The sequence below is a fragment of the Penicilliopsis zonata genome, assembly GCF_001890105.1.
Source record: "Penicilliopsis zonata CBS 506.65 unplaced genomic scaffold ASPZOscaffold_1, whole genome shotgun sequence".
NCBI classification, from domain to species: Eukaryota; Fungi; Ascomycota; class Eurotiomycetes; order Eurotiales; family Aspergillaceae; genus Penicilliopsis; species Penicilliopsis zonata.
In genome coordinates this window covers 744,271-765,331 of record NW_019208911.1, presented here as the reverse complement: position 1 = coordinate 765,331, position 21,061 = coordinate 744,271, and the positions used below count along the sequence as shown (strand labels likewise).

The following is a 21,061-nucleotide window of genomic DNA, read 5'->3' as shown; positions in this document are numbered from 1 at the left end:
GACATTATAAGGCAACCAGACTGCAGCTTGAAGCATACAGGTCATCCCATTCCATCTCATTCTTCGTAGTGTTTTGTGGATCCAAAATACATCCAGGGCATCGAATGGCGTGCCAAAGACGTACGCAATAGTCATATCGGTTGTCAAGAAGTGTAGTCCATTGCTAAGAGGTACAGAGGGAGAGTGATGAGAAGGAGAGAAGTGGAAAGGAGGGGAGGAGAGGGAGAGTGAGTCTGGACTGGTCATGTGATATATGAGGGATTTATTCAGACTTCAGACCTTCTTTCTACGCGTCACTTCTGCTTATAAAACGTGGTTTCATTCGGTTTATTGATATCTTCCAGGATCCCATCTATAGCCAGAGGTGAGTACTTGCCAGCTACCTAGTTCTTATAATGAACAGGACGTCCCTCTTCCGTGGTAACACGCAGACTGAGCAGGTCCGGACGAGAATAGTGACCGACGAGATCGAGATTATGCTTCGCACGCGCCTTATCCGCCAGATCGACATCAGCGTACAGGATGACTTCCTGTCCTGCATCCGGTTTCTCAACCAGGGGCGTCCCGTCAGGTCCGTAGATCATGGAGAAGCCGCCACTACCCCCCGTGGCATACTCAAAGCCCTGCAGCCGGCACTTCTCGCGGTTCTTCTCAGTCAGGACCTGCGTGCAGACCAACACGAAACAAGCCCCCTCGAACGCCATGACTTGCGACAGGCCCGCGTTCAACCCAGGCGTGATCTGGTACGTCCATGGTATTTGTTTTTCAGGCGCAGGCTGATCCCAGATCAACGGCCAGCTCGCTACATGGATATCCACGTCCTGCGCGTACTCGTAGTACCGAAGTAGGGGCTGTGTATGTTCCCAGCAGTTCAGGCCGCCGATGTTCCCGAACGGCGACGAGACCACCGTCTTCAGGGAGTCGGCCTGCCCGTCGCCCCAGTATGCGCGTTCGACGTGGGTCGGTTTGATCTTGCGGCGGTGGTGGACGATCGTTCCGGTAGGATCGATGAAGGACTGTCTCATTTAAAATACAACGCAATGATATTTCGTAAGCATCAAGGGCTTACCTGCGAGATAAAAAGAGTCCCCCTGTACCGCTCGCTATATCCTAACACGACAAACATGCCTGCCTCTCGAACAGCAGCGCAGATCCGTTCCATCTGCTCGGAGTCCTTGACCAGCGAGTTGCGGTAGTATTCGTCCATGAACGTGGCGTTGTCAACCGGTGAGTTGGCCCAGATGCTCCTATTCAGTTAGCCAAATTCCATGAAATTCAAGTCCATTACTCAAGAGAAATTTACCAAGGATAGCCTGGGATAAAGACTTCAGGGAAGCCCAGGACGTTGGCTCCGTTGGATGCTGCATCTTCGATGTAGGCGATGGTTTTGTTGACGCCAGCCTCGAGGTTGTTCCATTCAGGCTCGGCCTGTACAGCTGCAACTTTGATAGACATGGAGAGGGTGTGTATGTGTGTTTGTGTGTGTGAGTAAGTAGAGAAGGAAGAGTGATTGAAGAGGAAGTGTATAGTGAATTGAGAATATTAAATAAGGTATTCTTATCAAGACATCAACTGTTGGTCTATCTGGATATCAAATATCCTATCCGGGTCATACTATACGGATACATATATCTAGATTATATGGCTGAAATCTATCCGGATGATAGTGATACGGATATAACAGTATATTAAACACATATCTGGCTAACTATTACCCGGATAACTATCATGTTTATACATTTGTGAGTACCTTATACATACTATACAAACCCCAGAGAATCAAAAAATAATTCATCACTAGTGGCAATAGAACACTCTTCCCCCACATACCGCTCATACTGACGACGACTCTCCTCATCGATATCCCGTTCCAAATCAAGAACAAAAAGATCAACCTCCCACTGGGCGGCGAGAGACCGGATCGCCCGGATCGACCTGTTGGCCCAGTCCCAATTGATATTCATGCCGTACAGGGCTTTCATACAGATACACAGAGAGTGCATGGTTTCTTTTTCTTTCTTGATCTTCAGGTCGAGGAGGAGGATAATGGCTGCAGTGAAGGTGGGATGGACTGCTGAGATGGGAAAGTATCTCTAGATAGTATAAGCATAAGAGGAGAGTATTAAGATGAGTATCGGTATACCTTTGTGAAATTGTTCATGTAGATCCGGAGAATCTGGGAGGTCTTCATGGCAGCCGCCTTGCAAGATCTTGAATGGATATCCTTGCCGTCAGGGTCATATTCGATAGACTGGCTGGAGGGGGAGAAGGGATTGAGAAATGGCCGGTGGAGGAGAATCACCGAATGGTGGTATTGTAGACTAGCTGGTTAGCAAAAATTCGGACCAGATGACAACCCAGTAGATAGATGCAAGTAGTAACTATATGTATGTATGCTTACTGCAGCTGGTACACGTATGGCCTTGACGGCTGCAGACTCGAGTCGGAGATTCTGAGGCTTTTAGGTAGTCGGTCGTGGAATCTTGTCGCTCGCAGCTGTGTCTCCATCACCCGGTCCTCTCTTTCTCGGTCTGTCCATTCCGAGCGCTGGGCATACCTAGTTTATCAGTTGATGAATGATGAATAAACGAATGATAAAGCTTACAGTTGATCGATGACTTCTGAGGTGATGATGAGAAGCTCGCAGGTGGCAACGGCGTTCTCGGTGATGTGAGATGTCGGAAAAGGAGTGGAAAGGACTGTCTGCTCGTCCGAGAGTGGGAGAAGGGGATAATTCTCTGCTGTCGGCTTGGCGGTTGTGATGTTATATTCCTGGATGCTAGCCGGGCGGCCCATTCCAAGACAATATAGTCTACAGTATCAGCAAGGAACTGAATCATGAACACAAGGAAGATAAAAAAGAGTTGAAAAGCTCACTTGTCAAGGAGATAGACCCCCCAGAAAACGATGTTGCGTTCCTCGACGTCTTGTCTTGAGACCAGGTTCCTCGAAACGGAGTGTGAGCAGTCCGAATGCAGCCCCAGATTCATCGCCATGCGGGAGGCCATGCCAATATACATGAAACCCAACCCTTCGTTATCGATCGACGCCCAATAGAGACCTAGCAGAGCGGTTGCCTGCACAGTAGTCGTGGTGGGGGCTTCATACTCGTAGTCCAGCATGGTCTTGGCCTGACTGGCAAAGGCGGCGCCGGCGGTGTTGGCATCCCCGATGTCTCTCCTCACCTCTGGGCGGGATGAATATCGCGAGGCGAGGGCGAGAATGGCCATGAGCAGGAGCGGGGTGCAGTATCGCCCGCTGTGGTCGACGTAGAGATCGCGGAGGAACAGCTCGCGCGGCACGAGGTACTGCCAGGAGTTCTGCCAGCGCCAGAACAAGCCGAGCAGATGATCGCGCAGCTCGGCGGGGGGGTCGAAGTACCCGGGCGTCTGTCTTGCGGCGGCGAGGCCTCGAAGGCGGGCTTCGGTCGACGAGGCGACTTTGAGCGAGTGGTTCTGGATGAGACTGAAGTTGCTGGAGGCCCCGAAGAATCGCAGCTCCCCAGCATCCCCCAGTGTGAAACACCCAAACGCTTCTGTCAAGTCGTCCATCTTTGGTTCCTGAGCAGCTCTTTGCCCGGAGTCGGAATTTGTCTTCCCCCTGCCCTCTGAAGCTGCCAGTCGTCGTTCCAGACACTCCACACGGGCTTCCAAGGCAGATATATATGCATTACTAGGTCGTCTAGAGACTTAGAGAGAGAGAGATAGAGAGAGAGAGAAAGAGAGATACGCACTTCCGCTTGCTCTCTGAATCGGTGTATTGACATTCCTCCTCGCGATAACTGCACCCCCCACACCTTGGCTGTCTTCCATCGCACTAGAGAGCGAAGAAACATCAGTAAAGACAACGTCTTCTGCAAGTTCAGACTGACCTTGGTTCGTTTTGCCCGGCATCCATTGCATGCCAGGATGATTCGTTTGCGAGGCTTGGGGGGGCTGTGGGCGAGCATATTGGCTCAGGCCAATTTTGATTAACGATTATGGATTTTCAGGTATTTTTAATTGGATCGAATTGGAATTTATTGAATCAGAAGTAGTAGTAGTAGAGTACCTATAGTAGTACGGAGTACGGAGGAGTAGAGAAGGTAGTTCTTATCAGTTATTGCTGATAAGGTGATTTCTGGATAGCAGGTATCCGGATATCAGGAAAGGTATAACTACCTAGTTACTATGTAGAATGAAACACCTAAGATTGTTTATTCGCTATATGGTAGCTATATAAGTAAACTAAGTTATTATATACTAATTACAATTCTATAAAAATGATAATTTCATAAAATTGTAATTGATATAAAGGGTAAGACTGATAATGACTGGCAGGTTGTACAAGACTTTCTTGCTATACACGAGTAATAATGTTTTAAGAGAGAATATCAATAACTAACCATAATAATCAAAGATAGTCGACTTGAATAGTATGTAGTATTCCAAGCTCATCCCGAGCATCTTGGCATAATTGTGCAGAGTGTTATTAACTACGGAGTAACAATAGGAAGACGAGAGCCTTATTAATCAATTACTAAGCAGACTGTGGCACAGTGACAGCCACGTGAGGAGCACGCGACAGTCGGCAGCCCAGCCACAGATGAAAGTGGCGTCACTGGCGCGGCCCATCGGACGCTAAACCAGGAACAGGACTAGCACCGTGGGTGCCACATGCGGCAGGAGCAGAAACAGGAAGGCGCAAGAGGCAAAAAAACCGGCTCAATTTTCCCTCGCCTCGTGTTTTCTTCAGGGGGACAACAGAAGGAACAGCACCAGCAGTGAGTGTCGGATTCCAGCGCCTTCCATTGATGCTCCAGCAGTCATACTGACAGGGTTATTACAGAGCACTACAGAGGAGGCACAGATCGCTTCCTCGGGTCACAAAAGTACGGTTCCGCAGCGTTGGGTCGAGGACTCCAATTGCGTCTCGGCCCTGAGCCTGCACGAGTCGCCCCTCCGCCACACAAAATCTCTGTGCCTCGGTGGGTAGTCGGCAGTGGGCACTGGGAAGTGGCACATATCAGGGCCCAGGGGAGAGAGTGTGGAGAGGGGAAATAATATTCCCACAATCTCTTACTGCTTGGATTATGCGTGCTGGTGCTCTCGATGAGCTGAATCCAAGGTCAACAGGAGGGGAGACAGGAGACAGAGTCGAAGGAGACAAGAGATAAAGGGAAAAAAAAAAAGAAAAGACGGGAAGAAAGAAAGAAAGAAAGAAAATACAATGACGAATTCGCTTTCCACCGAGCCCAAGGGCCTGTCCGACGGCTTGGGGATGGGCCCCGAGAAGCTGGCCGTGACGGTGCTGTTCGCGATTGCCCTGTACAACAGTATCGAACTGGTGATTCTGGTCTTTGTCACCTTCACCCGCTACACCGGCTTGTACTTCTGGAGTTTGTTGCTGTCCGCCGTGCTCGGGGTGATCCCCCACGCCCTGGGTTACATGCTCAACTTTTTCCGACTGGCCCCGGACGGCCTCGCCATCACCATGTCCACCATCGGCTACTGGTTCATGGTCCCCGGTCAGTCGGTCGTGCTGTACTCCCGCCTGCACCTCGTCGTGCAGGACCCCCAGGTGTTGCGCCGGATGCGCCTGCTGATCATCGTCGGCTCGATCGTCTTCATCATCCCCACCACGGTCACGACGTACGGGACCGTCTTTACTGATAATGAGGACATCATCCGCGCCTACAACGTGATCGAGCGCATGCAGCTGACCTGGTTCTGCATCCAGGAATTCATCCTGGCCGGCATCTACATCTACCAGACGGTCCGCCTGCTGCGCCTCAACCCCGATAAGACCGCCCGCCGCAGGAAAATCATGTACGAACTGCTGGCCATCAACGTGGTGATCATCCTCATGGACATCTCGCTGCTGGTCATCGAGTACCTCGGCCTCTACGTGATTCAGGTCACTCTCAAATCCGCCGTCTACAGCATCAAACTCAAGCTCGAGTTTGCCGTCCTGGGTAAGCTGGTCTCGCTCGTCAACCTGCACGCCGCGTCGGCGCCCACCTCGGCCGAGACGGGCGACTTTCCGACCTTTGTCGACCCTTCCCAGATCCACGGCGATATCACTCACGCAACTGCCACCACCCCCACCGGCCGGGGGCGATCCCCGCGCTCGCCCTGGCACACCAGGACCATCTCTCTGGAGAGTCTACCGGCCTCGGTGACGAGAGCTCGTTCAGCCTTGTCAGACCTTCGTACGCGGAATGCCGTTCCATGATCGCCCGTTATTTATCTGCGATTTATATCTATTTCCAATACCTATATATCTTGACCTCATCTTGACGAATTTCGATGTCATTGGTCATGTGATGATATATATTAGGTAGTAGGTACTAGCAAGGCCACCTTACCCTTTTTCCTTCTTCACAGTCTCATGGCCCAACGCTCGGTGTATATCCACCAGGGCAGTGCGGACGCCATCCCAGGTGATGCATCCAGCGGCCTCCTCTTCCTCCGAGATTTCTTCCCGGCCATCGACTCACTGTCCGGTGCGCCACATCCGATCGTGGCGTTCTTGGATCCGCAGGCCTGCTTCATTACCAACAGCAACCCGCCCGTGATGGCGCAGCCGGCCATCGCCATGCTGGAGCTGCGCGGGAAACACGTCGATCGCTTCCATCATGAGCTACATATGGCGTGGGACATCGATCATACGCCTGGGGATACCGATCATGATCATGATCATCAGCAGCAGCAGCGGCAGCAAAATAGTCCCACCGACGACACCAAGGCAAGCGCCACACGCACCGTCATGTACGATTCCACGACGGGAACCATCCTCCAACCTGATCCCGAGAAGTTTGAGATCCGCACGAGCGAGTTCAACATCATTACCCTGCGCGCGGACCCAACCGGGCCCCATGGCCTGCGGGCGGTGGAGTTGCGTACCTTTCTGGACGCCCGGCCAATCCAACAGCGAGCGGGCGTGTTGCAGGAGCAATTTGCCCAAGGGGCGGCTTGAAAACAACCCACTGACGTTGTTCAGTACCACACCACAGTGAAGTTCCCAACCCACTGACGTTGTCTCGCACCGTACCACAAGGGCAGTGATGCTCTTGCAGGGCGTTCCTTGGACAGCCTCAAGTTGGACTATGACGTCAGCTGACAAAGACTTGACTGGCCAAGGCGCTAGGCCGTTTTCGGGCTCGCTTGACTCTCTCTGGTCTTATAGAAGAAATAAAATACTAGTAGAATCATGAATAGAATAGAGTACAATTGACTAGATAGAATACAGTTACCGATACTCTCTTGACACTGACAGCTCATCGTTTCTTTTGTTTGGTGGTGGTTAAACTGAAGCTCCTTCTCCTGCTCTCCTCTTAAGTTCTTATCCTGGTAGCGATTCCTTGCTCTCCTCCACATCCCCACCTTAACTTTTCCCTCGTCGACAGACCAGACGCTTTCCCGGGTGAAGAAGGTATCGTCGTTCCTTCGACTGCTCTGCATGCTCTGCCTGTCATCAGATCAAGCGTGTTGATTTTTCCCATCCGTCTCTAACCCTTCGCTGTTCTCTAGGCCTTGCGTTCGTCGTCGTCGTGGGAGTGGGACCTCCGCCGTCCACTGAGGGGTTACGATACCGTCAGAATCCTCTCGGGAGAAAGGAGAGAGAGAGAGAGGAGAGAGAGGGAGGGGGCGAACTCTCCATACTGAGAAGGCAGATATAAGAAAGAACTGTCCAGGAATGATTGTTTGATAAGACACCCGATTCGAAAAACTATGGCTGCTGATTCGGAGCCTCCTCCTGGCTCTTCCCAAGGGAATAATATGTCTTCGAATGCTCCTCCGGATATTCCTCTGTCTCCAGGAGAACCCTCACAAGGACAATCACCCGCCTCGCCTCTCGATTTTGCCGGTCCGGACCGCGTGTATCCCATCCGCTCTATTATATCGGTCGATCGCCCTCAAGGGCTGAGCGGCGTGACGGGCCCAAGGCCCGTCTCGCCTGCCAGGGAAGGCGCCCGGGCGTACTCTATCATTGATGAAGAGACATGGAACCAGCTTCAGGAGCAGCCAGTGGCTGAGGGAGGAGGGGGAGGAGGGGGAGGAGGGGATACGATAGAAGATTCCCAGGAGATGGATGGGGGGATACCAAAGGAGCCAGAGCCAGAGCCAGAGGCAGAGGCAGAGCCAGAGCCAGAGCCAGAGCCAGAGACATCAGAGGCGCTGTCGCCAGAATTACCAAAGACGCTGGATCCGGTTGAGGGGAACACCTCAGGGTTGCTACGGAAGATGTCGCTGTCAATCACCCAGACGATGTTCCAGGCCAATACCCTCCCCAGCAAGGAGGAACAAGAACGGGAGCCGCAGGCGCTGGTGACGGCACGCTTCCAGCACGTTGAAATCGAGGGTGGCCACGCCGTCATCACAGGACGAGGCGGCGAGTCGTTCCAGTTCTGCGAGGACGAGCCGATCCATATCCCCGGCGCGGTGCAGAGCTTCGGCGTGCTGGTCGCCCTGCAGGAGGACCCGGCCAGCAAAGGGCTGCTCGTGCGCGTTGTGAGCGAGAACTCCAAGGCTTTCCTCGGCTACTCGCCCAACGAATTGTTCGCCCTCGAAAGTTTTACGGATATCCTCAGTGACGAACAGGCGGATAATTTCCTCGACCATGTCGACTTCGTTAGGGACGAGGCCTGCGATCCTAGCATCGACGGGCCTGAGGTGTTCGTCATGTCCATCACCATTCCTGGTGGTCGTTGCCGTCGCTTCTGGTGCGCCGTCCACATCCACGAAGCGAACCACGGTCTCGTCATCTGCGAGCTCGAGCTCGAGGACGATCCAACCCACCCTCTTAACGTCTCCGGCGAGACGACCCCGATGCTGCCGTCGGACACGCTCGGTATCGAACCCACGCCTGAGGAACTGGCCGCCAGCACCATCAACATCAGCCAGCCGCTGCGGATCCTGCGCAACGCTCGCCGCCGCCGCGGCGAGGCTGCCGCCATGGAGGTGTTTAGCATCCTCTCGCAGATCCAGGAGCAGCTCGCCCGCGCGCAGACGCTCGATGCCCTGCTCAACACCGCCACGGGTCTTGTCAAAGAGCTGACGGGCTTTCACCGCGTCATGATCTACCAGTTCGACAGCAGCTGGAACGGCATCGTCATCGCCGAGCTTGTCGACCCGCGAGCCACTAAAGACCTGTACAAGGGTCTACGTTTTCCTGCCTCCGACATCCCCAAGCAAGCCCGCGATCTCTACAAGATCAACAAGGTCCGCTTGCTGTACGACCGTGACCTGGTCACTGCTCGTCTCGTCTGTCGCACGCTGCAGGACCTGGAAACCCCTCTCGACCTGACACATGCCTACTTGCGCGCCATGTCACCAATCCATGTCAAGTATCTGGCCAATATGGCTGTACGGTCGTCCATGTCTATCAGCATCAACGCCTTCAATGAGCTCTGGGGGCTTATTTCCTGCCATTCGTACGGAAACACGGGCATGCGCGTCTCGTTCCCCATCCGCAAAATGTGCCGGCTGATCGGCGACACCGTCTCGCGCAACATTGAGCGCCTCTCGTACGCCTCGCGCCTGCAGGCCCGCAAGCTCATCAACACCGTCCCCACAGAGGCCAACCCGTCAGGGTACATTATCGCTTCCTCGGACGATCTGCTCAACCTCTTCGGCGCCGACTACGGCGCCCTCTCCATCCGTGACGAGACCAAGATTCTCGGCAAGCTGACTCACTCCCAGGAAGTCCTGGCCCTGCTGGAATACCTCAAGATGCGGCAGATCAATTCCGTGCTGGCCTCGCAGGATGTCCGCAAGGATTTCCCCGACCTGCGCTACCCGCCGGGCTTCAAACACATCTCGGGCTTGCTCTACGTACCCTTGTCGTCCGGCGGCAGCGACTTCATCGTCTTCTTCCGCCGCGGCCAGCTCATGGAGATCAAGTGGGCCGGGAACCCGTACGAGAAGCAGTACAAGAAGGGCACAACTGCGTACCTTGAACCGCGCAAGAGCTTCCAGACCTGGCGGGAGACGGTCATGAACCAGTCGCGCGAGTGGTCCGAGTCGGACGTCGAGACCGCCGCTGTTTTATGTCTGGTGTACGGCAAGTTCATCAAGGTCTGGCGCCAGAAGGAGGCCGCCATGGAGAGCTCCCAGCTCACCCGGTTATTGTTGGCGAACTCGGCGCACGAGGTGCGCACCCCGCTCAACGCCATCATCAACTACCTCGAGATCGCGCTCGAGGGGCCGCTAGACCACGAGACGCGCGACAATCTTGCCAAGTCGCACTCGGCCTCCAAGTCGCTCATCTACGTCATCAACGACCTCCTCGACCTGACAAATACCGAAAAGGGCCAGGAGCTCATCAAGGACGAGTCCTTCGACCTCTGCCATACCATCCGCGAGGCGACCGACATGTTCGAGCCAGAGGCCAAGCGCAAGGGTATCGGCTACTCCGTCACCGTACATCCAGGCCTGCCCACGGCCGTCCTGGGAGATCAGCGCCGCGTGCGCCAGGTTGTCATGAACCTCATCTCCAATGCTATCCAGCACACGCTCACCGGCTCCGTCGCGGTCGATATCTGGCGCTCGCCCGTGCCGCCTGAATCGTCTCGCCACGTCCCCATCGAAATCACCGTCTTGGACACGGGCACGGGTATGTCGCAAAGCACGCTGGAGACTCTCTTCCACGACCTGGAACAAGTGTCCATGGAAGATGATAGCTATTTGTACGAAGGCGACTCGCAAGAAAGGCAGCAGCACGAGCAGGAGCAGCAGAGCATCCGCGCCATTGAGGACGCTATGAGCTTGGGAGAAGCAAACAGCCAACGCCGAGTACTTGGGCTGGGTCTAGCCTTGGTGTCGCGCATCGTGCGCAACATGCACGGCCAGATGAGCGTCAAGTCCGAGGAAGGAAACGGCAGCCGGTTCAAGATCCTGCTCCAGTTCGCCGTGCCGGACTCTGCGGACGCGACACCAGCAACCACCGGGGCGCCCAAGACGATATCCTCGACCCCGGGGCTTGCCACCGAGGGTCCCGCCACGCCCCCGACGACCGAGGGCGACTTCATGCTGGTGAACCGCGGCAGTGGGCATCGCAGCGGGATCGGCGGGCGGCGGTACAGCGGTGACAGCGGACACAGCGAGGGCAGCTTCCGCAGCTCACGGTCTTCGCGCAGCGGCAAAAGCGAGGCTGACCGGCTCATCAGCGCGATGCAGGAACCTCCGCTCATCAACCGCACGACCAGTGAAGGCTCCGATATCCGCAGGCTGCATAACAATACCAACAATAATACACGTCCAGGTAGTCCGACTGTGGTACGGAATACCCCTGCCTCGCCGGCGTCTGCGTCAGGGGCCCTCCCTGTCCCTACCATCGGTTTAACTCCTACATCACCACCAACCTCTTCTAATAATAATACAACAACAACAACAACCACTTTTACTACTGCTTTTAATGACCGCTTTCGACGAGCTTCATATGAATCCCTATCCACGACGTTTCGCAGCCTGGTACCTCTCACAACACCCCCTGCCCCAGGCCAAGAACCCATCACCGACTCGGGCGTGCCACTGAGCGCGCTCCGCATTGAACCGCAAGACATCCAACGCCCTCCATCCCCCCCCACGCCAGCATTCCCGTCCACCTCGCTCGCTTCACCGCGGTCTGCGTCTGCGTCTACGCCCACGCAGTCGGACCTGCTCCGTATTCTCGTCGCGGAGGACGATCCCATCAATAGCAAGATCGTGCATAAACGGCTGAGTAATTGCGGGCACGGTGTTCGTCTGACTATCAATGGGGAGGAGTGTGCTGCGGCGTTTGAAGAGAGCCCATCTAGTTACGATGCTGTACTGATGGACATTCAAGTAAGTTTTTTTTCTCTTCGTCATGTATGATTCATAATATTGATGGCTTGCAGATGCCTATTGTGGATGGAATGGCAGCCACACGCCGGATCCGTGAACACGAAGCCTCCACCCCGGCAGAAGACCGGGTCCCCGTATTCGCCGTGTCGGCCTCCCTTGTGGAGCGAGATATGCAAAAGTATATTGACTGCGGGTTCGACGGGTGGATCATGAAGCCGATCGACTTCCACCGGCTGAACATCATCCTGGACGGAGTGCAGGCGGCGGCTGCGCGCGCCGAAACCGTCTATCAACCTGGTCGATGGGAGCATGGCGGGTGGTTCACTCCTTTACCTCTGATCGGTTCGACCAACCCATGATTATGGACACGATCCTGATTTCAGAGACGATCCCGATACCGACGCAACGAATACATTGAATGATAGATACCCATTGGTTTGGACGTTTTCATTTGGTCACAAAAGAATTTGCATGTTTGGGAAACACACGGGCTCAAAAAGACTCAACTTTTCATCATCTTCCGGCATATACCCCGCTCGAGAATCGAGACCTGGAAGCTATACCGATCTTCCACTCCCCCCATATTCAAATCCAAACTTCTTGTTCAGGCTGTACACGAGTTGCCTGACACTCACTTGTTTTTTTTTTTTTTTTTTTTTTCACATATTACTACAGATACCCGCACAAAACGATTGATCCCGGGATTTCCTTTTCGGTCTTGAGGCGACTGGTCAATGGCCGGCTACCCTGTATGATAATAGATATACATATACGTATGGCGTTGGATTTGTGTTGTATAGTAGCCATGACAGTGATCTGGGAGTAGGTAGTTACATGAATACAGCCTGAGGCATCAATATGCCTGAGGCAGACTACAGCCTGAGGCATGCGTCTAACCTGATTGGTATAGCTATTCACCACAAAGTATTATGATTAGTAGAGGTTCAGGTATTATTTATTCTTCTTTATTTACAATGATTATTTATTCTTCTCTATTTATAAGGATTATCTATCCTTCTCTATATTATTAATAGATTTACTGCTTGATCTCTGCCTAAGCAGGTACTGAAGCTCACCGCCAAGCTTGCAGTGCCACCGCAGCGTCACCGATTCCTGTCACTCCATCACCGCTCAAGGATTCAGCAATGCTCTAGCACCATGGTGTCTCTCTGGCCCTGGAGGGTACGTCAAGATGAAGATAGACTCCTATCCACTGACCCTCATGGTTCTAACTCCCGCAGGGCCAAGATAACTCCCCGGCGTCTTTCGAGAAGACGCTGTCCGCTCTCTCGACCAAAATCACCCACACGCTCGCCCGGCAAGATACGCTGCGCCAGCAGTCCCGTCGTTTCAAGGCCCTCTGGACCCTCTACACTTCCTTTGCCTACCTTCTCTACTCCATCATCCTGGGCTTGGTCCTCGGCTGGCAGAACTGGGGGATTCTCGAATACGCCGCCGTCATCGGCGGGCCTCTCCTGTACTTCCAACTCCTTGCTTCACTGTCTTCTTTTTGTTTTTTATTCAGGATTGCTCATTTTTTTAAAGCATCTATACAGTTCGGATCACTGGCAGTAAATACTTTGAATACCGCATCAGCAAGACCCAACGCTCCCTCGACGATCTCCAGACCCAACGCGACGCCACCATCGAGAAACTCAAGATCGCTACCAAATACAACTCCACGCAGCAGCTGCTGGAAAAGTATGGCGGGGCCGAGAGTTCTCCAAAGGGAGACTCTGAGAAACGCAGGGAGGCCAAGTCGCAGCAGAAAGGCCAGAAGCAGCCGCAGCCGCAGCAGCAGCAGATAGCCAGGACGGGGCTGCCTCCCCCTCCGACTGCGAATATCCGACAGAACCATTCACCGGGTGGACTGAGATCCCCGGGTTCGCCGGCCGCGAAATCCCCCTCTCAAGTCCCCACGGATCACTACGTTGACGAACCGGGGTTTGCCCCTAATGCGTTCTCCACGTCGTCCATCCCTGCCGCGACCCCAACCACACCACCTCAATACATCGAACATCCAAACCACTGGTACGACCGCCTGCTCGACGTGCTCCTCGGCGAAGACGAAACCCAGCCCAAGAACCGCATCGTGCTCATCTGCACGTCCTGCCGGCTTGTTAACGGGCAAGCCCCGCCCGGGGTCAAGGATCTGGCGGAGCTAGGCCGATGGCGCTGTGCGAGCTGCGGCGCGTGGAACGGGGAGGAAAAGGTGTGGCCGGCTGATCTCAGTGCTTCTGGAGCACTTTCTGCAGGAGCACTTTCTTCAGCTGATGAGGGAACCCCTTCATCTTCTTCTTCAGAGGAGGAGGAGGTAATTGCTTCCCCTAGTGAGAGTAGTGAAGTGGTTGTATCGGAGAAAGAAGAGAAAGAAGAAGAGGAAAAGGAAGAGAAAGCGGCGCCTCGACGATCGAAGCGCGGCAAGGCCAGGCAAAGGTGATATTGAACATTCTCTAGCTCATCTCATATCTTCATATTTTCATATTTTACATCGGTCATCTCCATTATGTTATTCAGTATTCACATCAATCATAAGTCATGAAATATATATTGTTAGAAAGAAGCCATGGCGAGGTTAGCAGCCCTGACTTCCGCCTCTTCACTACTCCCACACCCGTCCACGAAGACAACCTGTTCCCCCCCAAGCAAGACACGACATGTATACGTGGCTGCGACGACGGTTCCGGCCTTCCTCTCCACCCGCTGGACAAGATACTGCACCGATTGACTCTTGGCGAGCTTCTGGACGATAGCGCGCGGGTGTATGACGCCCACGGGATCTGCCGCATTTAAAATCCTAGCCAGATAATCGAGGAGGCCTAGCCGGGCGATAAACGCTTCACACACTGCCAGGTCACCCTCCGAATCCACGAAGATGGCCCCGATCATGCTCTCGATCAGGTCGGAGAAGAACTTGTCGGCGTTGAGGCGCGCAAGGGGTTCCCATGGGTACATGTTTCCGGAGTGCAGGGCGGCCAGGATGGAGGCCCGTAGCTCGGCGTGGCGGAGGAGACAGGCGTCGCGGGAGACTCTTAGATCTGTGCCCTGGCTGCGCATGAAGCGCCAGAGAGATATTGTCTCGGTAGTAGTCGTGGAAGCTGCATTTGCAGGGGTAGGGCCGCGAGCAAACTCCATGCAGAAGAAAGCGAGCAAATTCGCATTGACGAGAGCATGTTTGATGGTCGTCATCTCGTGTGGGGAATAGGCACCCCCATGTCGAGCCAACACACCCGCGACGACCATGTCCAGCACGGCGTCGCCTAGGAACTCGAGCCGTTGGTACGACTGAGTGGTCTCGTCGTATTCGCACGAGGGATGCGTCAGGGCTTCGAGGAGGAGAGACTCGTCGCGAAAGGTGTACCCGATGTGCTCCTTCAGCTCGGGGGTGAGCAGGTGGTTCCTCGGCATGGGCGTCATCGTCGTATTGGAGCCCTTCTTGTTTCGATGCCGGCTGAAATCGGCGCGCGTGGTCGGTACCTCGGGGAGAAAGGTGTGGATGCAGAGGCGGGCCATGTCGTGGCCGCCTTCGAAGTAGGCCGCCCCGATGAGGGCCTCGACGACGTCGGCGAGGACTTTGGCCGACATGGAGCGTTTACTAGGAGGCACCGCCACCGCGTCATTGTCGGGAGGGTTAATGCATCGGCTGATGAGTGGCGCCCGCCACTTTCTCGGGGTAAACGCCTTGGTGATGATGAAGGCGTCGAGGCCCGTCCGTAGAGCAACGCGCGTCAGCCTGTTGTTCTTGACGATTGCGTCCCGTCCTTCGGACAGGTACCCCTCGTGCCAGGTCGGCTGGCGGACGAACAGATGGGACGAGACCGCGAACTTGAGGACCGAGTCGCCGAAGAACTCGTAGCGCTGGTAGTGCGTGCGCGTCTGTGCGGAGGGCGCGGTGATGGCGGTGAGGATGTGGCGGTTCGTCGCAAAGGGGATGTCGCGAAGGACCGTCCTGCGTAACCGAGTTGCCAGCAGGGCGGCCTCCAGCTGGTCGAGCACGGCGGGGATGAACAGGCCGATCAGCGCCTGGTCGGCGGGGAGTCGATCGACGGTGCATGTCTTTGCAGAGAAGAGGTAAGTGCGTTTGTCTTGAACTGCCTCCTCAGTAGCCTCGTTAGCTTCGGCTGCCTCGGTAGAGACATCTTCCACATCTGGAGAAGACGAAGACGAGGAAGACGGAGGAGGCGAAGACGACGATCTGGGAGAAGAAGGGGGGAGAGGCGAAAAAGGAGGCAGCGGGTGCAAGAGGTTCCGCCGTGGAGACAGCTTATAGCATTCCACCTCAAGGGATGCATCGTCCATGTCTACGTGCCACTGTTTGAAGACATGCGGCGCGTCGTAGCGCACCTTGTCGCGTACAAGACCCATACTCTGCGGGTGCAACGATAGACGATACGCCTCCACGGCAGGACGCCTCCCCTGGACCGAGTGCAGCCAGGCGGGCAACTGGTCGGTCGGCATCTGCGGGTGAAAAAGCGCGACAAAGTCATTTTCCGTGTACGGCGGGTTCGAGTGCGGCGCGTGGATGTAGACGGCCGTGATCTCGCGGAGAGTTGTCACCTCGTCGGCGGAGAGCATGCTGCCACCCACCGCTGGAGCTGCTACTGGTGGCTCTTGCTGGGCGTCTGTCTCGATGCTCACCTCGAAGGTGCTCTCGGCATCCCAGTAGAGCGTTAAGGGTTCCACGCTCGGCATTGCCAGTGGGGTGGTAAGTATCAAGGACATGTCTTCCGTTGCAGGCCCATCGATGACCGGCTTCTTCCGGATCGTTACCAGGCTGCGATGGATGTCCGGTGCGGACCAGGCGTGCGCAAGTCCAACCCAGGGATCTAGCTGGCCGGAAACCTCCAGCGTGGAGGGCAGACTCTCCTCGTGTGAATCATGGTCGGTAGTATCGTCGTCGTCACCCCCACCACCGCCACCACTACTGCGAAGCTCCCGTTTCTTTGTCAAGGGTAGGAGATGTTCGTTAACCAAGCCCGCAATGTAGAGCGCTTTGTATGCCTGGAAAGCGGCGTCTTTCATGGCAGCACGCTCTGTCCGCCACCAACCGGAGCCCGTCGCCCTCCGGATGGCCGGGTCGACGCAGTTTGGCAGGATGACGGTGCCATTCAATAGAGCGGTCTCATCATCAGCCATGCCCATGGCGGCGGTGAAGGAGAAGACTGGCCGAGTGTCGGCGTAGGGCTCGTGCGGCAAGACGGCGCAGAAGTGATGTAGGTGAGCGATGGCCGTGTCGGCAGTCAAGAGGGCCCCCGTCGACTCGACTCGAAGCCGGAGGGTATCAGGCATTGCTTCATCCAGCGCCTCGATGCCGCGGGCCTCCTCTAGCCGGCGCTGGTCATCCTGGTAGGTCTGGATCATGATGCGCTCGAGGTCCGTGAAGCGGCGCAGCTCCGGGGAAGGGTCGTCGATCTCCGTCATGAGGACGAACGTCGAGCGCTGCTGGCGGGCACGGCCGCGTCGCTGGACAAAGGACTTGAGGTTGGCCGGTTTGTCGTAGCAGATGACCAGGCTACAGGCGCTGACGTCGATTCCTTCCTCGAGCACGCTGGTCGCCACGAGCAGATTCTTACGCCCCGCGCGGAAATCGGCCAGAGTATCGCGCTGGGTCTGGATATCCAGCAGCTCGTCTAGCAGGGAATCCTTTTTGCCACCGGTACTACCAGTACTGGCCCATCCGACGCAGGGGGCGCAGCGGAACCGGTCACGCGTCCGGGGGTCCAGAGCCAGAATCGTGGCCATGACAGCCACGGTGGCCCGGCGGGTGACGAAGATAAGGCCGGAGAAGTCGGGTGTATAGGAATGGTTGAGGAAGGCGATCAGCGACTCCATCTTGGAGCAGACGGGGAGCAAATCCTGCTCCACACTGAGGTCGAGAATAGAAGGAGAAGAAGAAGAAGAAGAAGAAGAAGAAGAAGGGATCCTGGAGAGAAAGGTAGCGATGGAGGTTGCCTCATCGTCTGGACTGCCGTCTTGTGACATACAGGCATCACGAAACCGGGCGCGGAACTGTGCGATGGAAGACTGAATGAAATACTCGGCCGCCCAGTCGCCGAGCTCGTCAAAGACGTGTCGGCTGCGGTCGACGAAGCGTTTCAGCTCGTCGAACCCTTTCATCTGCTTGACGGAGGGATCGTATCCCTCCTCCAGCGTTTCCCACGCGTGCAGCAGGGCTCTGAGCGTCTCGTTGGCCTGTGTCAGATCGGAGTCTTCCGTCCGCTTGAACCAAACTCGATGCAGACGTGGACGATGCGTATACCTGGCCAACTCGGCACGGTGCATGCGCGGGGTCCTACATACCGCATGAAGGTTTGACTCGATGATACTGATATATATATATATATATTAGCGAAATATGCACATGGGAGATATCAGTATTGATATGGAACTATTACCGCAAGTCCGCCGGGTTCGAGCGCAAGACAGGACTGGCACTGAGACCCAGAATGCGTGGGACAGCATCCGACCCGTATTTCAGACGGGCTGGATGGTAAAAATCCTGCATTATCTTGTTGGCAGGACTACGCTTCGTGCAATGGTGTGCTAGCCAAGTCAGTTTTCTCTTTAAAGAATGTACCCCCGAACATACCCTCGTCAAAGATCAGCAACGCAAGCTGCCCTGTCTTCACGAAGCCATGGCCCATGGCATCTGTGAGGACAGCAAAGGTCGAGACAACGACCCTCACGCCGTCCAGCACCGCGTCCCAGACGGCCTGCTCTGTCCAGCGGTCGACGTTGTCGGCGCCGGTGAGCAGGCGGATCTTGACGGGGAGATGGGCGGCGAGAACATCATGTTGCTGGTTACAAAGGGCGACGGTGGGGGCGAGGAACCAGATCATCTCGAACCATTAGTTCTTTTTTCTTTTTTCTGATTGTTGGGAAGTACCCTGTCTGGAAGCGATCTCTCCAACTCGGCGAGAATGCGCAACACAGCCCTGTTCCGATCAGTATTTTCGAGGGACCGCTTTGGCCATGACATAGACCATCACACAAATTATAAAAATGATGAATCTTGAGTCTTAATATTGATGGTGGTGGTGATGATGATGATGATGTTTCCACGGGCTGAAACTGACGTACACATGCGTCTTTCCACTCCCCGTCTCCATCTAGAACGAACGGTCAGCAGAGGTCAACAGAGAGAGGGTTCAGATAGAGTCTATGAAGGGATCCATACCGCCACGATGATGTTCTCCTTGAGACTCGCCTCGAGCATCTCGAGCTGGTAATCTCGAGGCCGGTAGGAGAGCATTTCGAAGGACTGCAAGCGAAAGAAGCACACAATGGTGAAAGAACCAAGAACAATACAAAACGAGAGACAAAAGACGTCAAAAAGAAAACAGATAGGGACTGCCTGCAATACGATCACATTGGAAGACAGAGGGAGGAGAGAAGGTGAGGGCGAAAGAGGGAGGAAGTGAAGAGAGAAAATGGTGGGGTTGATTGTTGATTAGTTCAGCCCAGGGAACAAATACTACAAAAATATACAGAGTACAAGGATCATCAGAATAATATTGAGAGGACTACTAGATGTAAGTAAGACTACTGAGGAAAAAAGACAAGAAGAAAAAAAAAAAAAAACTAAGATGCTAAGATACAGCTCAGCTGGAGAGGAACGGAGAACAAACACCACCAAGCGCCAACACCAAAGAGAAGAAAGAAGAGGAACAGCTGATTCCCCGGTTGTAACCCTGATAAAAGGAAAGGAGATTCGAGATGACAGCCTCCGGCATCTTATGTCACAATGGGCAGCCCGTGGGGAGGCTCCTGCTTGGCCTCCGCATCGCCGGGATGCTCCTCGCTGCGCAGCCTCTTGGTGAAGCCGTTGCCCAGGTACGCCTCGTCGTGCGGGTGCTTGCGCATGCCCAGGCCGGCGACGGCGATACGGTTGAGCGAATGCAGATCCTCGCCAGCCGCGGAGGCCGAGGCAGCAGCCCCAGCAGCAGCCTGCCCGGGGGAGCCCGCCGAGGCGGCCGTCTGGGCGGCAGCTCCTCCCTGGGCAGTGGTCGCGGGCTGGGCATCCTGGCGCGGCTGGCTCAGGTCGATGTTGGAAGGCAGCTCGGGCACTTCGCCCTGCGAGTCGAGAAGGCGGGACTGCAGGTTGATGATGTACTCGCGCAGCTGGTAGTTCTCGGCCTGCAACGCCTTGTTGCTCTCGTTGATCCGTTCAAACTCCTTGCACTGTTCTTCCAGCTTGCGGATGTACGTTTCTTTGCGTTGCCGGAAGGCTCTCTACTTCATCAGCATTTTTTTTTCCTCCATTTTTTTTTAATTTCTTCTCCCTACCTGAGCAGCTCTGTTCTGCGCGGCCCGCTTCGAAGTCGAGAGCGGCCGTTTCCCGTACGTCTTGGGGTCCTGCCCCCCGTCCGGCTCGACCGACTGGGGCGCGCTCATGATGGCCGTCCCCGCGATGGCCGGATCGATGTTATTGTTCGCCGGGTCGCGCGAGGGCGCTGCCGGCTGCAGATGCTGCGGTGGCGGCTGGCCCTGCCCACGCGCGGGCGCGTGGGCGGCCAAATGCTGCTGAGCTGCCAGCAGCTGGTCGTGAAGGACTAGGGACGGTTAGAAAGGGGGGGCGTTCAGAAGCAGGCGCTTGGGGGGGGGGTATCTGTCTCCGGGCTCGATTCGTCACTCACCCTGGTCGGCATGGTCCTGATCATGATGAGAATGGGTTTTGTCAAAGCGAACGAACAGAGTTCCTGGTCTTGGAGAAAGAGGATGACAAAGGGCTTACCTGAGCAGAGGATTGCATACTGGGATGCGGCGCGGGGGCCAGAGCGGGCTGCATAGAACCACGCGGCGGGGGAGCTGGGGAAAAGGAAAAGTATATAGAGAAGCAGAAAGGCGTGGGCTCTCCAGAGTCACAGACAGACACACCCTCTCAATAGCTATTCGCGCTGTCGCGGTCGAAACGGTAGGCCTGGAAGTCCAGGATGCGAGGGCATATGAGGTAAGCTGGTGACTAAAGGACGAGGGGAAGTGATCGCGTAAGCAGCGCGTGCCGGTCTTTATATGTTATGTTGTGTATTTTACCGTATGTGGTACGGGGAGGTAGTATGTAGTAGTTACCTTACCTTACCTAGGTGCCTCTTTACTGAGTATACGAGTACCATGTCTATTGGCAGGTAATAGGTACATTATTTTGTGCTAACAGCTGTATTTCTTATTTATAGACTCATACTATATTCATAGAAGGCAGCAAGGTACTAGAATATCTTCTGTGCGTTGACCAGGTATTGACTGTTACCGTATTG

The 21,061-nt window shown here is 55.0% G+C and overlaps 8 protein-coding genes across 8 annotated transcripts; 4 read left to right on the top strand and 4 right to left on the bottom strand.

The window, feature by feature from the left end:
* Positions 1 to 314: 314 nt before the first annotated feature.
* ASPZODRAFT_21255 (hypothetical protein) lies at positions 315 to 1,455 on the bottom strand (the record flags this gene model as incomplete). Its single annotated transcript, XM_022727819.1, has 3 exons — positions 315 to 1,016; positions 1,070 to 1,247; positions 1,304 to 1,455. 3 exons carry the CDS (start codon positions 1,453 to 1,455, stop codon positions 384 to 386), a joined length of 963 nt encoding a protein of 320 aa, XP_022585234.1. The 3' UTR covers positions 315 to 383.
* Positions 1,456 to 1,704: 249 nt separating this feature from the next.
* Positions 1,705 to 3,949, bottom strand: ASPZODRAFT_11578 (hypothetical protein; the record flags this gene model as incomplete). The annotated part of the gene is made up of 8 exons (XM_022721118.1): positions 1,705 to 1,723; positions 1,831 to 2,093; positions 2,144 to 2,321; positions 2,402 to 2,557; positions 2,606 to 2,812; positions 2,878 to 3,681; positions 3,734 to 3,816; positions 3,872 to 3,949. 8 exons carry the CDS (start codon positions 3,947 to 3,949, stop codon positions 1,705 to 1,707), a joined length of 1,788 nt encoding a protein of 595 aa, XP_022585233.1.
* Positions 3,950 to 5,259: 1,310 nt separating this feature from the next.
* ASPZODRAFT_55876 (hypothetical protein) lies at positions 5,260 to 6,213 on the top strand (the record flags this gene model as incomplete). Its single annotated transcript, XM_022728570.1, has 1 exon — positions 5,260 to 6,213. The coding sequence occupies one exon, from the start codon at positions 5,260 to 5,262 to the stop codon at positions 6,211 to 6,213; it is 954 nt and encodes a 317-aa protein (XP_022585232.1).
* Positions 6,214 to 6,369: 156 nt separating this feature from the next.
* Positions 6,370 to 7,306, top strand: ASPZODRAFT_2105060 (hypothetical protein; the record flags this gene model as incomplete). The annotated part of the gene is made up of 1 exon (XM_022727707.1): positions 6,370 to 7,306. One exon carries the CDS (start codon positions 6,370 to 6,372, stop codon positions 6,955 to 6,957), a length of 588 nt encoding a protein of 195 aa, XP_022585231.1. The 3' UTR covers positions 6,958 to 7,306.
* A 406-nt stretch (positions 7,307 to 7,712) lies between these two features.
* On the top strand, positions 7,713 to 12,166 carry ASPZODRAFT_11575 (hypothetical protein; the record flags this gene model as incomplete). The annotated part of the gene is made up of 2 exons (XM_022721117.1): positions 7,713 to 11,807; positions 11,861 to 12,166. 2 exons carry the CDS (start codon positions 7,713 to 7,715, stop codon positions 12,164 to 12,166), a joined length of 4,401 nt encoding a protein of 1,466 aa, XP_022585230.1.
* Positions 12,167 to 12,787: 621 nt separating this feature from the next.
* Positions 12,788 to 14,247, top strand: ASPZODRAFT_86281 (hypothetical protein; the record flags this gene model as incomplete). The annotated part of the gene is made up of 3 exons (XM_022730275.1): positions 12,788 to 12,989; positions 13,049 to 13,284; positions 13,353 to 14,247. Exons 1-3 carry the CDS (start codon positions 12,966 to 12,968, stop codon positions 14,245 to 14,247), a joined length of 1,155 nt encoding a protein of 384 aa, XP_022585229.1. The 5' UTR covers positions 12,788 to 12,965.
* A 113-nt stretch (positions 14,248 to 14,360) lies between these two features.
* Positions 14,361 to 19,041, bottom strand: ASPZODRAFT_86279 (hypothetical protein; the record flags this gene model as incomplete). Its single annotated transcript, XM_022730274.1, has 5 exons — positions 18,694 to 19,041; positions 18,397 to 18,646; positions 18,203 to 18,350; positions 15,945 to 18,132; positions 14,361 to 15,863 (listed from the first exon to the last, which is right to left on the bottom strand). Exons 1-5 carry the CDS (start codon positions 18,784 to 18,786, stop codon positions 14,361 to 14,363), a joined length of 4,182 nt encoding a protein of 1,393 aa, XP_022585228.1. The 5' UTR covers positions 18,787 to 19,041.
* Positions 19,042 to 19,373: 332 nt separating this feature from the next.
* On the bottom strand, positions 19,374 to 20,771 carry ASPZODRAFT_126645 (hypothetical protein). Its single transcript, XM_022721541.1, has 4 exons — positions 20,542 to 20,771; positions 20,444 to 20,459; positions 20,094 to 20,359; positions 19,374 to 20,039 (listed from the first exon to the last, which is right to left on the bottom strand). Exons 1-4 carry the CDS (start codon positions 20,593 to 20,595, stop codon positions 19,542 to 19,544), a joined length of 834 nt encoding a protein of 277 aa, XP_022585227.1. The 5' UTR covers positions 20,596 to 20,771; the 3' UTR covers positions 19,374 to 19,541.
* Between the last annotated feature and the right edge of the window lie 290 nt (positions 20,772 to 21,061).